Source organism: Festucalex cinctus, chromosome 1 (assembly GCF_051991245.1).
Source record: "Festucalex cinctus isolate MCC-2025b chromosome 1, RoL_Fcin_1.0, whole genome shotgun sequence".
NCBI classification, from domain to species: Eukaryota; Metazoa; Chordata; class Actinopteri; order Syngnathiformes; family Syngnathidae; genus Festucalex; species Festucalex cinctus.
In genome coordinates, this window is record NC_135411.1 from 15,256,899 (window position 1) to 15,271,636 (window position 14,738).

The window sequence follows — 14,738 nt, forward strand, 5'->3', positions numbered from 1 at the left end:
TGTTTTCTTTCTTCTTTTTTTTAAATGTTTATTTTTGAGAACTGCGTAGTGTACATTCGACAGTCTTCGCGATTTTTTTGTGTGTGCGTGCGTCTCAGTTAGTGCTCATTAATTCACCTGAAACCTAATAAAAATCCCATACCCTTCACCTTAACCGGATACTTCAGTCTCATCAGTGTTGTAAAGTTCAGAAGGTCAGGAGACCAGAGGAAAGATCAAAGGAAAGAAAGATGAAGCAAAGTGAAATCCAATTACTGTTTTCCTAAAAAACGAGTTAAAGTTTAACTTACATTGCTATTTATTGTTTGTTACGCATCAACATAGGTGATATCACTTTTTTTAGACCAATCTCAAATACAACTACTTTCAATTGAGTCATCGATGATACCAAGTGCCGATAAAAGATAATGTCCTAATGTTTTGCAAATGTGTGTAAAATGTATTTTACTTTAACAAAATTTTGTTCAAGGACAAAACACAAACGTTTGTTGAACATAGCATATGTTTCACTCAAAACACTATTTACACCTTGTGGGACAGTCACAACCATCACTGACATGGTTGTCAGGCTGGTGAGGTGATATTTGTATCAGAGTATTGGTGCATCCCTACCTTTAAGTAGTATAAATGTAGTTTAAACATTCAGGGGCATATTCACTAAAGGTTTGCGTCGCCTTTGCACCGCGCTAACCGGCAAAAATGGAACATTTAGGGAGCACCTAATTCACTAAACACGTGCAGATGGGGAAATCCGTCACTCAGTGCTCTGCCGAACAGAGCGCGCCGGTGTTATTTGCGCGTATGTAAATTAGGTAATTTGCATACATTTGACGCAAAATATGCCCACCCCAATGTAAATGAGACTGAGTGATATGCAGCGTCTAATTCACTAACGCCAGCGCGAATAGCTACACGGACTTTGCTGTATAAACCTGCCGCAACCTCGATCACGGGATTATGACAGCAGCTGATCACACAGAGAGAGCGGGAGAAAGAGAGGAAGAGAGAGAGAGTGGGACTTTTCTATGTTGATTTAGGACACACAACGTAACCCGGGCTGATCGGCAATGGCGGGGAGGCATTTTACGATCATTTTTACGTGCCAGATGCATACTGTACGCCCACGGCAACCTCTGAAAATATATTTTTTTAAAACGATCGCACCAATAATTTGTACTTTATGAATGAATGACGTCGTAGTCGTCCTCTCTGCTCTGTACAGCTTAATGGCGCTATAAATGCTTACTCTCGGTCCAACCTCGCTTTCTGATAATGTCATCTTTCTCGCAACTGTTACTATAGCAACCATGTTCTTGGCGCAAATCCATTGCCATGTGTGGTAAATCAGGTGCAAATTTGCTCCAAGTTGTCAGTTTTGTGGGTGTGTTTGCGCCTGTATATGATTAGAGCAATATCCTTCTTGAATAGTAACTGGGCGCAGACTGCGGGTGCAGTTGTGGTGCAATATTTCGCACTATTACCGGATGCAGCGCATTCTTCGTGTTATGTATTGTTTGAATGATCAATGGGCACACCAAGACAATAAAACCCCAGTATCCTGTTCCGATACTTTTGCTCAACTGAAAACTGGGTTCAAACAAAAGGTTTTCTAAATTGTGTATCCGGCAGGGGGACGAGACATGATCCTCCGCTAAAGGTCGTACGGCCCGCCCACTCGCCGCTTCCATCTTGTTTTCCCGCCGAGCAAATGACCTTCACGCCCGAGACGACTCCTGATGAGACCATCCTCCTCCTCCTCATCATCATCCTCAGCGCAACCCTTTAAGTTGTTTCTGATTCCGGAGGATTTTTCATGGCCGAGCGGACGCCGCTGATGTCCTCGTGTCAGCAGCGCTAATGGCGCCGCTTGGCTTTCATGCAAATTGATCCGCAGACGGCTTGCATTACAAAAAAAAGGAAAAAAAATAATCCATACCAACTCAACTTACCACGATTATAAAAGTGACCGGCCCGATGAAGCTCCAGATGAAATGGTTATCCACCCGCAGCCAGCACCTGGCGATGACAAAAAGGGGGTGCTCATTAAATCACCTCAATATCAAAGCAAGGTTACGTCTCAGCGTAAGAGGCCGCAGTGGCACAAGTGACCACACGGAGCTGCATTCATGCAATATGAATGGGCCCATCTGTCCATTTAAAAATCTAATGTAACACCTGAGCCCAAAAGGTTTGCCCACCCTGTCTAATTACAGCGGATGTCATTTTTATCTTCCAAACGTAGAGTGAATGGGACACAAATCCTATTAAAGTGAGTGGAACTGAAATGGGCATCTTATTTTTGTAATTAATTCAAATAGACGTTCACATTTTGGAATACAAATCAATGACACGTGAATAAAAATGTGGTAAATGAAGATGTTAAATACTAAATATTTACTTAAGAGGCTGTCAAATGTCAATTAGTATGATACTATATAGTAAAATCTAAGTGAGGTCCAATCATGACTGTCTGAAGGATGTTTTTTTTTTATATTCCATTTTATACTGCTAAGTATGTATCTCAGACGCCGGATTGCTCCTCAATGAAAATCAGATGTTATTCACTAAAATGGCTTTTCGCTTATATGCGTTGATGTAAACTGACTCATGTTAAGTCAGTGTATCAAAGTGGAGTGCTTTCAAACTTGTGTATCTCTTTGCTCCCACGCTGCTTCTCTGTCCTTCGATGCTGCAGCAGTTTTTTTTTTTTTTTTTTGGAATATATTTTCAAAGTCACTAAACAGCCGCATTAGCACATCCAGTTCTAAGGGGGGGGGGGGGCGGAAGTAACTTTATTTTCTTTTTCTCGGTTGCCATGGTGAATCGAGATATCGGGACTACATTTTGTTGTGGTTGTGCCTACACTCAGCTCACGATGAACAATCCACGAGTTGACTGAACTAATTGAGATCAGCTCTTTTGGAACGGAATACTCAGTTTTCAATTTCATTTGTATTTAGATTTAGTTTTTCACACACAGACACCTCTCAAATTAGTCTCCACAGGTAAAAAAAAAGAAAGAAAAAAAAGTGGGGCAGATTTTTTGTTTAAATATTTAATGCAACAAGATGCATCTGCGGTTGAGAAACTCAGTCATCCAGGAAGGGCACAGAGTAGATGTGCTGCTCCTCTGCATTGAGAGGAACCAGATGAAGTGGCCTGGCCATCTGCTTAGGATGGTGAAGTGTTCCGGGCAAGAGCCAGGAGGAGACCCCCAGGATGGCCTGGTAAGTCCTTGGGATCCCTCCTGGAAGGAAGAGCTGGCCGAAGTGAGGAGCCAGATGAGGTGGGTTGGGCATCTGTTTAGGACGGTGAATTGTTACGGGCAGGGGCCATGAAGACACCCCTGAGACAACCTAGGAAATACTAGCGCGATTGAGTCTCCCAGCTGTCCTTGGCCTTGGAATCACCCCCAGCAAGAGCTGGCCAATGTGATGAACTAGATGAGGTGGCTTGGGCATCTGTTTAGGATGGTGACGCCTGGGATGACCCATGGTATAATGGAGAGACTGCCTCCCAGCTGGTCTGGGAAGGCCTTGGGATCCACCTAGAGTTTGCCAAAGTGAAGAACCAGATGCGCTTGGCCATCTATTTAAAATGTTGATGTGTTCTGGGCATGGGCCAGGAGGAGACCCAGGGATGACACAGGTCATACTTGGGAGACTGTGTCTCCCAGCTGCCCTAGGGAGGCCTTGGAATCACCCCCACCAAGAGATTGCCAATGTGATGAAGTAGATGAGGTGGCTTGGGCATCTGTTTAGGATGGTGACCCCTGGGATGACCCAGGACATCATGGCGAGACTGTCTCCCAGCTGGCCTGGGAAGGCCTTGGGATCCACCTCGGAAGAGCTTGTCGAAGTGAGGAACCAGATGTGCTTGGGCATATATTTAGGATGATGAATTGTTATGGGCATGGGTCAAGAGGAGACCCTGGGATGACTCCAATCATACTTGGGAGACTGCCTGCCAGCTGGCCTGGGAATGCTTTGAGATCTCACCGAAAGAACTGGCCGAAGTGGCTGGGGAGAGGAAAGTCTGGGCTTCTCTGCTTTAGGCAGCTGCCCCTGCAACCTGACCCCGGATGAAAGAAATGGAAATGGAAAAAAAAATGGATGGACACACCTGGGCAGTCGTATATTTCATTCCTCACATGAAAAATAGGTGTGCTTGAACAAAAGGTCTTCTAAGTTGGGTATAGGATCCAGTTGTAATAAAAGATGAAATGTGTCATATTAATCTAATGTTGTCAAACCCAAATGGAAGTGGCCTCAGCATTCCAATATGTTCGGAGAACAGTATAAAGTTGACCTTGGTGCAACTGTCAGAAAGGAAGTGCTCAGCGCTACAAATGTGTGCTAAAGTTGTAGGAAGGAAGACGCAAAAAAAAATAAAAAATCCCTAAATTAGAGCACAGCAGTGCTACAAATCACGTTTTTTTTCCTTCTTTTAACTGGCCAACAGAAGAAGCACATAAACTTTTAACTGACAAGGTCGGCAATTACCCGTGTGCAAAGAATAAAAAGCCCCATAGGTCAGAGTAGCAAGCCGGCGCATTCATTAGTGTTGCGGCTTTCCTCCTAGCCAGTGACAGGGTGTAAATTTGCTGCCGGGCCAAAGAGAGGTACACTGCTCTTTATGGTATCACTATCATTACCGAAGGGGTTGAGATGGGAATCACAGCCACAGGCGGCGGCGCACTTACGCTCGCGGCGTGCCGTAGCTGCGGTAGTCGACGGCCGCCGAGATTCCCACCACCGCCGCTGGGAAGAGGTAGCCGGCCAGGTAGTAGTATTTGCGGCGGGAGAACTCGCTCTCGAACACCTCCACCAGCATGAGGTACAGCTGCACGCCCTCCAGACACATCCAGGCGAAGGCCGCCAGGAAGCAGAAGTGGAGGACGCCGGCGATGATGGAGCACAGCAGCTGATGTAAGGAGAAGAATTACGGTGGAATCGCAAACATTCGCAGCTACGGAAAATTCATGAATCCCTCCCCCTCATTTACTTTGGGTTCGGTCATGTTGATGCCCACGAGGAAGACCAGCTCGCCGACGAAGAGGTTGAGGCAGAGGTTCTTGTGGATGGTGTTGCGGTCGCTCTGCAGGCCCTTGAAGAAGCAGAAGGTGTACAGGCTGATGGCCAGGCACACCAGCGACACGGCGATGCCCATCCGGGTGATGACGGTGAGGAGGAGCTCGTGGACGCTCCCCTTGCCCTGTGGAGAGAGACGAAAAGGTCATGACAATAATCAACTAAACGTTTTCAGCCTACTTCATTGTACTGGGATGAACTGTTACATTTCCAAGTGTTTGTGAATGTGAATACTTTAAAGTAGGGGTATTAAAAAAAAATCGATTCGGCAATATATCGCAATATTAAATCACGCAATTCTCGAATCGATTCAATAGGCGGCTGAATCGATTTTTAAACTTCAATTTTTTATGTAAAAATATTCGTCTTACTTCGGGTTAGGGTTCACACCTTAAGCATGGAAGAATGTTATATTTATGGAACATTAAACCATAATATTTTATTTCAATGCTGTTCAAACATGAAACAGATTACAACCTGTATAAGACTTAAGTTTCAGACAAATAAAGAATACATTTTATACAAATCTTACACTGGACAAGTTTACCGATTAGCATTTTCTAAATTTTAAGTAAAAAAAAAAAAAAAAAAAAATTGCAACAATCGACTTATAAATTAGTATCAGGATTAATCGGTATCGAATCGAATACCTGTGAATCGTGATATGAATCCAATCGTCAGTTACTAGGCAATTCACACCCCTACTTCAAAGAAATGTGAAACGAATATAAATCCAGTACGGGCAATGACTGGCGTTCAAAGCAAACATGGTGAAGCAGCATTTAACTGTTGTGCCGCACACAAATGGAATATATTTTAAAATAGTTTTCTACCACTGTACATCCCTTTAGTAAGCTTAGACTTTGCTTTAAATGTCTTTAGCTATTTCGATTTTAAACAATTGCACTTTTAATTATGTAAAGCACATTGCATATGAAATGCGCCATATAAATAAAGATGCCTTGCCATGCTTATTCAAATGTGCAGGATTAGCGGCTATTATAGCCTCTGCCAAGGACATTTGTGTCTTTGTATGCAGGATTACACAAGGACTACAAACCCTATTTAGACTCAACTCTGTTTAGGGGTGGGATGGGCAGGCAGGTACATTTCTTCAAATAAATGCTGTTTTAATTTATTTGCAGCAATTCTGTTTTCATTAATACAAATGTTTGTGTAACAGCCAAGCAAGACATACCGTGTGATTTAATGGACCGAGGAATGGAAAATGTTTACTTGAGGTTAGGTGTTAGTTTATTTATTTTTTGTTTGGAGATTGCGAAATGGCGTCTATTTGAGCAGAAAGCCATTTCTCCAGCCTGAAAGACATAAGGCATTGTCAGTAAGATTTTTCTTAGTTACTGCGGGGCATTCATTTATTGATATATTTAGTCAACAGACATCTATCTCAGAGGCTTTTATTTTTACTTGCGTATGCGCGGCGCTAGACAAGTTTGTTAATTAATTATCTATTGTTAATGCTGGTGAATGCACCTTAATTTGTCAAAGTGCGCAATTCCTTAAATAGTGGCTGGGGCACGGGTGACATTGCTATACTCAACTGCAGAGATTATTAGGCATCCATTTGAGAGGAGGCCTTTATTTTATTTTATTTTTTACAAATGCTTGTGTGTGGGTGGAGCTAGACAAGTCCGTGTCCGATAATTGGTGAATGGGCCTTCATTTGTCAACACGTACAGTTCCTTTAATAGTGGCAGGGGAGGCATTTATTTATTTCCTCAATTGTAGAGGGTGCTAGGCATCCATTTGAGAGGAGGCATTTATTTGGATAAAAATTATAGTGTATGGGTGGAGCTAGACTTGCTTGTATACATTACTGAAGTTACAGTAATAATTTGTCAATGTTTATGACTCCTCAAATATTTTTTATTATTTTTTGGAACAGCGTAGACACTAGGGATGTCACAAGGGCGATATCGTGATATCGTGATATTAAAACTGCCACAATATCGTCGTCGTCATGTTCACAATATTTAAAAGGAACACATTTGTTAAAAAAAAAAGTCAGGTTGATTTCCATTTGTGCGGTTCTAGCACCCTCTAGTGGCTAGTTTATTTAGCCAATTTAATTTTCATTAGGGATGTTTTAGCCTTCTATGTTTAAAATCTATGCTAATTGTCAGATGACGGGGAACCTAATTTGGTTGTGAAGCGATCAATGTGTGCTTGCATTAGGAAGTAAGTGAGTCAATATTGTTAGTAGAGATTGTAGGTGGTTTATATGAATTGCTGTTATGTACAAAAGCACAATATTGTGCTTCTTTTTTAGCATGAGCTCTTTTTTCCAATATTGTGATCTTTTTTAAATATCGCCAGCGCCCCCACAATATCGTGATAATATCGTATCGTCATGTTTGGATATCGTTACATCCCTATTAGACACTGTATATTTGAGAGGGGGCATTTATTTTTTTCAATGCTTATGTACTTGGTAATCTTTAACACAGCTGCTACTTGGAAAAAAGAAGTCTAATTGAAGGGAGGCATTTATTTTTCATTTAGAGTGTGAGGTACTGCACCTGGTGATTATTTGAGGCATGGCATCTATCATTTGTTGAATGTTTGTGCACTGGTGAAGCAGTTTTGCCCACTTTTGTACGGGATGTGTCATGAATCGTTCACTGGAGGAGCTAATTATGTCTGTTAATTTGCAAAGGTGTCTATCGAATCTTGTCGACTGAATGCCGACATGCAGGAGGTTTCTATCTAAAATTGCACAATTTGGTCAGGCGTGTTTGGCCTTGCCGGAGGTTTGCGGCCCACCGAGTGCCATTTGGAGTGAGCTGTAACACAGAGCTACTTGTGGTGGTTTCATCTTTCTGAGGTCAAAGATCTGAAAAGCAAGCCCGTATCCACACAAATGTGAAAATAGCAGAGTGGCGCGCACAAAATATCGCTCCCGCAAGTCGGGCAAATCCTCCTGTGATATTTGCACTTTTATTGAGGGCGAGGGCCGTGGCGGAGGTGCTGCGAAGGCAATTGGCGAGAGGCTAAGCCCTGCCTCGGGGGGGCTCTGGTTTCAAGCCGCGGTTAAGGTTGAGGTTAAGACAGATGACGGGGGACAGGGTTCACGAGCGGGCGACGTATTATTAAATCAGCCACAAACTGATCCCCCGCATTTATGACGGCCGTCGTCCTTGCTACATTTGCCATTCGTTATGTCATTAAATTGTAATTGCATTTTGTGAGCAAAACGCTGCGCCGACCACTTCACAAGAGGGACGAGGGGGAAGTTTAAGCCTTGCGGTCGTCCCGTTTTCAGCGCAATCCTCCGCGACGTATGCGTGAAATATTATACAGTGACCACAGTGAAATATAATTAGCTCCGATAATGGCGCAATACCGCCCTGGCGCGAGTCGCCATTTCGCTCCTTTAAAGTGACGGCCTGCTTCATTTCCGCAACTCCTCCGGAAATAATTGAATTATCTCCTGCTGACGCGCCGTCCTCGTGCTCGTCTGCGTCGTCATGTAGGTCGGACCGCAACCTCCCTGCAGAGACTACTTGGCATCTAATTCAGAGGAGGCCTAAATTATTTGTGCATATGCTTGTGGACTAGACATGCGAGTGTCTGATAACTGGTATAAAAAACACCTTTTCTCAAATATTGGTGGAGTTTGACCTGGTAGAAAAAAAGACGTCTATTTGAGGGTGCGCATTTATGATTTCCAGAAAACAGTATATATTAGAGCAGAGATTACTTGCTGTCTTTTTAAGAGGGGGTTTTATTTATACATATCTTCGTGTTCATTAATTAAGTGAGGTGTTTATTGGAAAGGAGAGCATTTATTGATGGACAAAGCACTTGACTATTTAGCAAGTCCACTTAACCCATTTTTGTTAGGGGTGGGGCATTGAACGATTACAGGGAGTCCTCGAGTTACGGCTGAGTTCCGTTCCTACGCTGGCAAATTTCGACATAAGCCGGATTTCACCGTTAAAGTCAATATTAACATCAAAATACTTTGTACAGTAATTAAAAAAAAAAAACATTTGCGCAACCCGGAAGAGCCGTCGGTACCAAAATCTTGTGTATTTTTGTGACATTGGTTGCTGACAGACGGCGGAGCGGAGCTAATGGTGACTTAAACACGGAAATATAAATAAGTTGAAAATGGCGTGATTATTGTGGGAAATTAACAAAAAAGACAGCGTTTATTTGCAGACAACACAAGCAATCAAAACCTACTTTATTAAGGGGTGGGGCATGGACATAGATTAAAATATCATATTTCCTGAAAGTATTATTCTGAGAGAAGACCTTTACTTTTTTACTAAGGATGTTCAATACCAGTTTTTTTTTAGACTCATACCAGTATGAATATTGTCCGAGTACTCACCAATATCTCCCGTACTTTTGATCTATAAAATTTCATTTAAAACATTGGGAAAACATTGTGAACATAAACTTTCTTCCTGACACAGATGATGATTTGCGGATGTGTCAAACTGCCACAGTATAGCGCTAGCTACTTGATGTTAGATGTTGTTGGTGTCTTAAGATGGTGGCTGGTATCGGCAGCCTCCATGAGAACCCAATATGTAAAAATAAGGCTGTATCGGGTCGACACGGATAATTTTTCAGATGACATGCTAGATTCCGTTAATTGTTTGAGGTGTCTATTGGAGGGCAGGTGTTTATTTGTGGGCAAATCACCCGGGAATTAATTATTTAGCTCAGGTATGAGTATAAACAGTAAACTTTGTAGAGTAAATTTTCCTCTGAAAAAGTCTATATTCAGTCCCAGTCTTAACAGAGTAAACTTTACACTCGGAGGAGTGTAAAATATTATATAGTGTAAAAATCACTGAAGGTTTCAGCAGCAATACCAGAACCTTCAGCATGGGAGACGCCGACGGCCACTCTATCACTTGAGCTATGCCAGGTCCACTGTTGGATAACATTGCTGGTGTGTGCAGCCATCTCCCAACCTGAAGGTTCTGTGACCATTTCTCAACCCTTGAGTGATTTTTAAAATATATATATTTTAGTCTCTTCCCAGTGTAAAGTTTACTCTAGTTTAGACTGGGACCGAATCTAGTCGTTTTAGAGTAAAATTTACTCAATTAATTTTACTGTGGGCGGCACGGTGATTGAGTGGTTAGCACGTCCGCCTCCCAGTTCTGAGGACTCGGGTTCGAGTCCAGGCTCCAGCCTTCCTGGGTGTAGTTTGCATGTTCTCCCCGTGCCTACGTGGGTCTTCTCCGGGTACTCCGCTCTCCTCCCACATTCGAAAGACATGCATGGCAGGTTAATTGGGTGCTTCAAATTGTCCCTAGGTGTGCTTGTGAGTGCGGATGCTTGTGTGCCCTACGATTGGCCGGCAACCAGTCCAGGGTGTACCCCGCCTACTGCCAGAAGCCAGCTGTGATAGGCTCCAACCCCCCCCGCGACCCTTGTGAGGAAACAGTGGTCCAGAAAATGGATGGATGGACGGATGGAATTTTACTATGTACTAATATAATCTTAATAGGCTAAAGATGTTTATTCATCTGTGGACATTGCAAATGATTACACTTTGTGAAGGGGGTTGGGCATGGGAAAATATTTAAATACTGTATTTCCTCAAACAGTACCTTGGAGAAATTTGTTTTCTCAAGTGCTGAAAGTGCTTGAATATGTTTGAGAGGAGCCTTTATTTTTTAACTTTGAAATTTCATATTTATGTTTCCTTTGAGAATCACTGGTCTTAGTTGTACAAGAGGCGCACGCTTACCACGTTGCCCCGGTGGGCCATGAGGATGGCGAAGTTGGTGAGATGATTGCAGGAGCACGTGGTGTGGCTCTTGTTGGTATCCAGCAGCTTGCAGCCCTGAGTGGACCAATATCCCATCATGCTCCGCTCCGAATAATTCCAGAAGGAACAGTTGGGATTGTAGTAGTGCTCCTTCTGCGGGAGGGAAAAAAAAAAAGAAGACAAAAAAAAGAAGAAGCAATTAATCATACATGAGCGGCGCGCTGCAATATGCATGGGCGCACCTTGTACATTTTCAAGCCTCTGACTGCGCCGGAGGGTGTGCGGCGGCGAGGGGAGCGCGTGTTGTACAAATAAGTGTCAATTTATATTCTTTGAGTGCGTGCCATGGTGGGAAGGAAGCGCATGAAAGAGATCCAAATTAGGGAATAAAAGAAAAGTCGACAAGACGAGATGCGACGAGGGTTACTATGGTAATGCGCAGATGCAAGTCGACTCGGATTCCTCTGATCTCTGATAATTGCTACGTGTGGCGCACAAGCACAACATTGATGTTTTCCTTCTTTATTCTAATGGGCGTGCGCAGCTGCGGTCTCGCGAGGGCGGCGAAGTGGAGTGGTTGGGGGTGGGGGTCTTACGTCCAGGTGCTCCAGCGTGAAGATCACGGGGTCGGCCACAAACACGCGGCTGGACTCCTTGGTGATGGAGGCGGAGAGGATGTGGGAGTTGACCGTGAGCGAGAGGTTGTGTCTGCCGGCGTCCCCGAAGCCCCGCAGCGTGGCGTTCTCCGTGCTCAGGAACTGACCCAGGTGTTTGTACAGCACGAAGACCAGCTTGGCCACACCTGCAAGGCATCACGCTCATGAAAGCGGCGGGGGAGGAGAACACACACGCAGGCATGAAATCAACCTCCGAGCAAAAGAAAGATGACGCTTCAGGGATTTGCCTTTTCTGTGTGCGTGGGGTAGTTAATAGTTTGCGTGGGTTCCTGTGCTTTTTTTTTTTTTTTTTTTAACTATTTAATGTGTGACATGTCCTTCTATTAGTGAACACACTGTTCAATATATTTATTCTATTTGATTTTTTTTATTTTATTATAATTTACGTTTATTAATAATATTTTTTAAAGTAAGATTTTTTTTAGTTACAATAATATTCATATTCACAATTTTCATATTGTATTCAGGATGTTTATATACCTTCCTGTTTACATTCTATTAATTTGATTGTATTTTTTTAAATAATCATTTATTGTTGAAAACTCTTGTTTACAGTATTTATGCATTTTTTTAAAATGTAATTCTTATTTAATTTAGCTGCACTTATTTCACCTTGTTTTCATAACAGTAAAATAAATGGTTGCCATTACTATTATTTATATTATGCTTATTGTTTTATTTGTCCATTCCAACCAAATCTATAAACAAAAACTTACATGCTATATCTAAATTACTTAAAATAAATTTTGTTGAATGTATTTTACGTGTTATTAAATTCTATTCATGTCATTCAGCCATGTCAAGTTATTTTTTTTTAATTGGGAAAATGCATCCTGATTACTGTTTGTTGTTGTTGTTGTTACTCAATTTTTAACATATATAACGCTCATAATTCTATATATACACAATACATGCATTACATTTATTTATGTATACATTCTATTTTATTTTGTAACTTATTCTACATATTTTATACATTTTATTGCAAAACTTAGGGATGTTCGATGCCACTTTTTTTTTCAGACCAATACCGATATGAGTACTCAAGTCTTCAGTAGTAGGGCTGGGAATCTTTGACTGTCTCACGATTCGATTCGATTAAGATTTTTTGGGTCTACGATTCAAAAAAATGTTTAAACAAAAAAAAAGACACTTTAATGTCTCTATTTGTCATTTTGTCTTGCAAAGCAGACTGGAGTAGATCATGACAATGTTGTGCATATCTGTAAATTGAAGCAGAAATCATTTGTCAATCAAATCATTTTGAATCGAAAATCGTTTGAATCGGGAATCGAAAATCAATTCTGAATCGAATCGTAGACCCAAAAATCGAAATCGAATCGAATCGTGAGACAAAGATTCCCAGCCCTATTATTATTATTATTATTATTATTATTATTATAATCATCATCAGCATTATTATTAGTGGGAGTGGTAGCTTTAGTCGTACATTTAAGACAATTGGGTGATTTCCCTCTGTGGTGATGCACTTTTTAAAAAATTTTTTTATCCTAATGCAAATGGAAACCGGACTAATGCAAATTATAGGTTTCTTAAGAACCCATATTTCAACCAGACAACTGGCATGCATGGACAATGCATGCCATACGCAGCACATGCTTGATATTATGTCTGTACAGTGTTTCAGGGCAAACAGCAAAGACCCTCCCAAAAGTATCCATTTAAACTGTTTACATCTGAAGTAATGCGGAATATCGTGCTGTAAGGCTTTTGCGTGCTCTCACCATTTTTACTGTTGACTTTGACCGTGTTGGAGGAGAGCTGAAGTGTGGATCCGCCCCTGCTGGTCTGTGGGAACCTGAAGTCCTGCACCTGGCCGTCTGTGCTCACCACGTACACATCCATCACTGAGAATGGTGAATGGAGAGAGATGCATTAGTCATGGGAGAAAAAAAACAAGACAATGTTTAATAGAGAAAAAAAAAAACTGTCAGGTGAATGTAGAAGTTCATTGTACCAGCGAGAGAACAAGACCCCATGCGGTGCCATTTATTTAACGCCAAATGCGTTTGTAGGCTGCTGGATAGAAAATAAATAAATAACAACAAGGGGTTGTTGCTTGCGAAAGGATGAGCGTGCAGCCTTCCTGCCGCATGAATGTCAAATATTCATAGGATCAAAAATATCATTGAGCTTTTACTTTGACGTCCTCTACCCCCCCGTGGCTTTGGATAACTCTGGGCTCCATGAGCAAATCTCTCTGAAAATCCTCCAAATTCCCGCAGCCCCTCCTCTCCGCCGCCGCCGCCGCTCCAGCTGCCGGGTGGCGCTGCCTTTGATGTGCGAAATTACCGACGGGGTCAGGAGGACGCCGGCGCTCGCTCGCACCAGAAAATGGCCTGGCTTTCCGTCGATAGATGACTCCTGACAGACAAAGATGAGGGATTGCCCTCCGCTGGCCTTCGCTGTCTGTCTTGATTTTTTGGACTTCAAGCGCTGGGCTACCGACCGGTCTCCAGTGATACTGACGCTCGCCCGGAGGTGTTGTTTGGGCCACCTGCTAATTGGATACGAGCGGTCGTACTGGCTTCTTTTCACCCTGTGAAAGGAGGTCGGATGTGATATGTTCACTTGTGCTCACCGGGCGACACTTGGGAATAGGAAACCGACTCGATGGCTGTGTCATCCACTTAAGTAAATATCTTTACGCCACTCCTGCTTGGTAGAAAGTTACCAGTCAAGTTGTTTATGTCGGTGATACTGTTGATTGTAATGCAGATTATCACCTGTTAGGGCTGTGCAATTAATCCAAATTCAATTACAATTTCAATTATTACACCACAATTACAAAATCAGCATACTTGCTGAAAAAAAAAAAAAAAGGATTTGTATTAATTTTTCAGTAGTTTAGATTTACACAGTTGCTGCTTTTTTTTTTTTTTTTTTTTTAAATAAGTGATTTAAACAAATTTGTTTCATCCAAAAGGAACTTGCATAATTATAGTGTTTCAAAGAATTTTATTTGTCGTAATAATTTTATTCGTTTTTTTTTTTAAGTATAAGCATTTTATTGTTTTGAACCAAAAAAAAAAGATCGTCCTACTGCACAGTGCACATGCTGAACTCCAACTTCAAGTTTTTGCCACACATAAATAAATAAGTACGTAAGTAAGTAAGTAAGTAAGTAAGTAAGTAAATAAATAAATAAATAAATAAATAAATATTATAAATTCTGTTTGGTCCAAAAGGTAC

The 14,738-nt window shown here is 41.9% G+C and overlaps 1 protein-coding gene across 9 annotated transcripts in view; it reads right to left on the reverse strand.

The window, feature by feature from the left end:
• adgrl2b.1 (adhesion G protein-coupled receptor L2b, tandem duplicate 1) overlaps nucleotides 1-14,738 on the reverse strand; it is a 180,868-nt gene that overhangs the window by 24,581 nt on the left and 141,549 nt on the right. For all 9 annotated transcript variants that reach the window (XM_077518953.1, XM_077518999.1, XM_077518962.1 and 6 more), the window contains 6 exons: nucleotides 13,271-13,393; nucleotides 11,445-11,650; nucleotides 10,828-11,001; nucleotides 5,005-5,214; nucleotides 4,703-4,923; nucleotides 1,950-2,016 (listed from right to left, as the gene is read on the reverse strand). In XM_077518953.1, coding sequence (XP_077375079.1) covers nucleotides 1,950-2,016; nucleotides 4,703-4,923; nucleotides 5,005-5,214; nucleotides 10,828-11,001; nucleotides 11,445-11,650; nucleotides 13,271-13,393 — 1,001 coding nt within the window. The remainder of the gene's footprint in view (nucleotides 1-1,949; nucleotides 2,017-4,702; nucleotides 4,924-5,004; nucleotides 5,215-10,827; nucleotides 11,002-11,444; nucleotides 11,651-13,270; nucleotides 13,394-14,738) is intronic.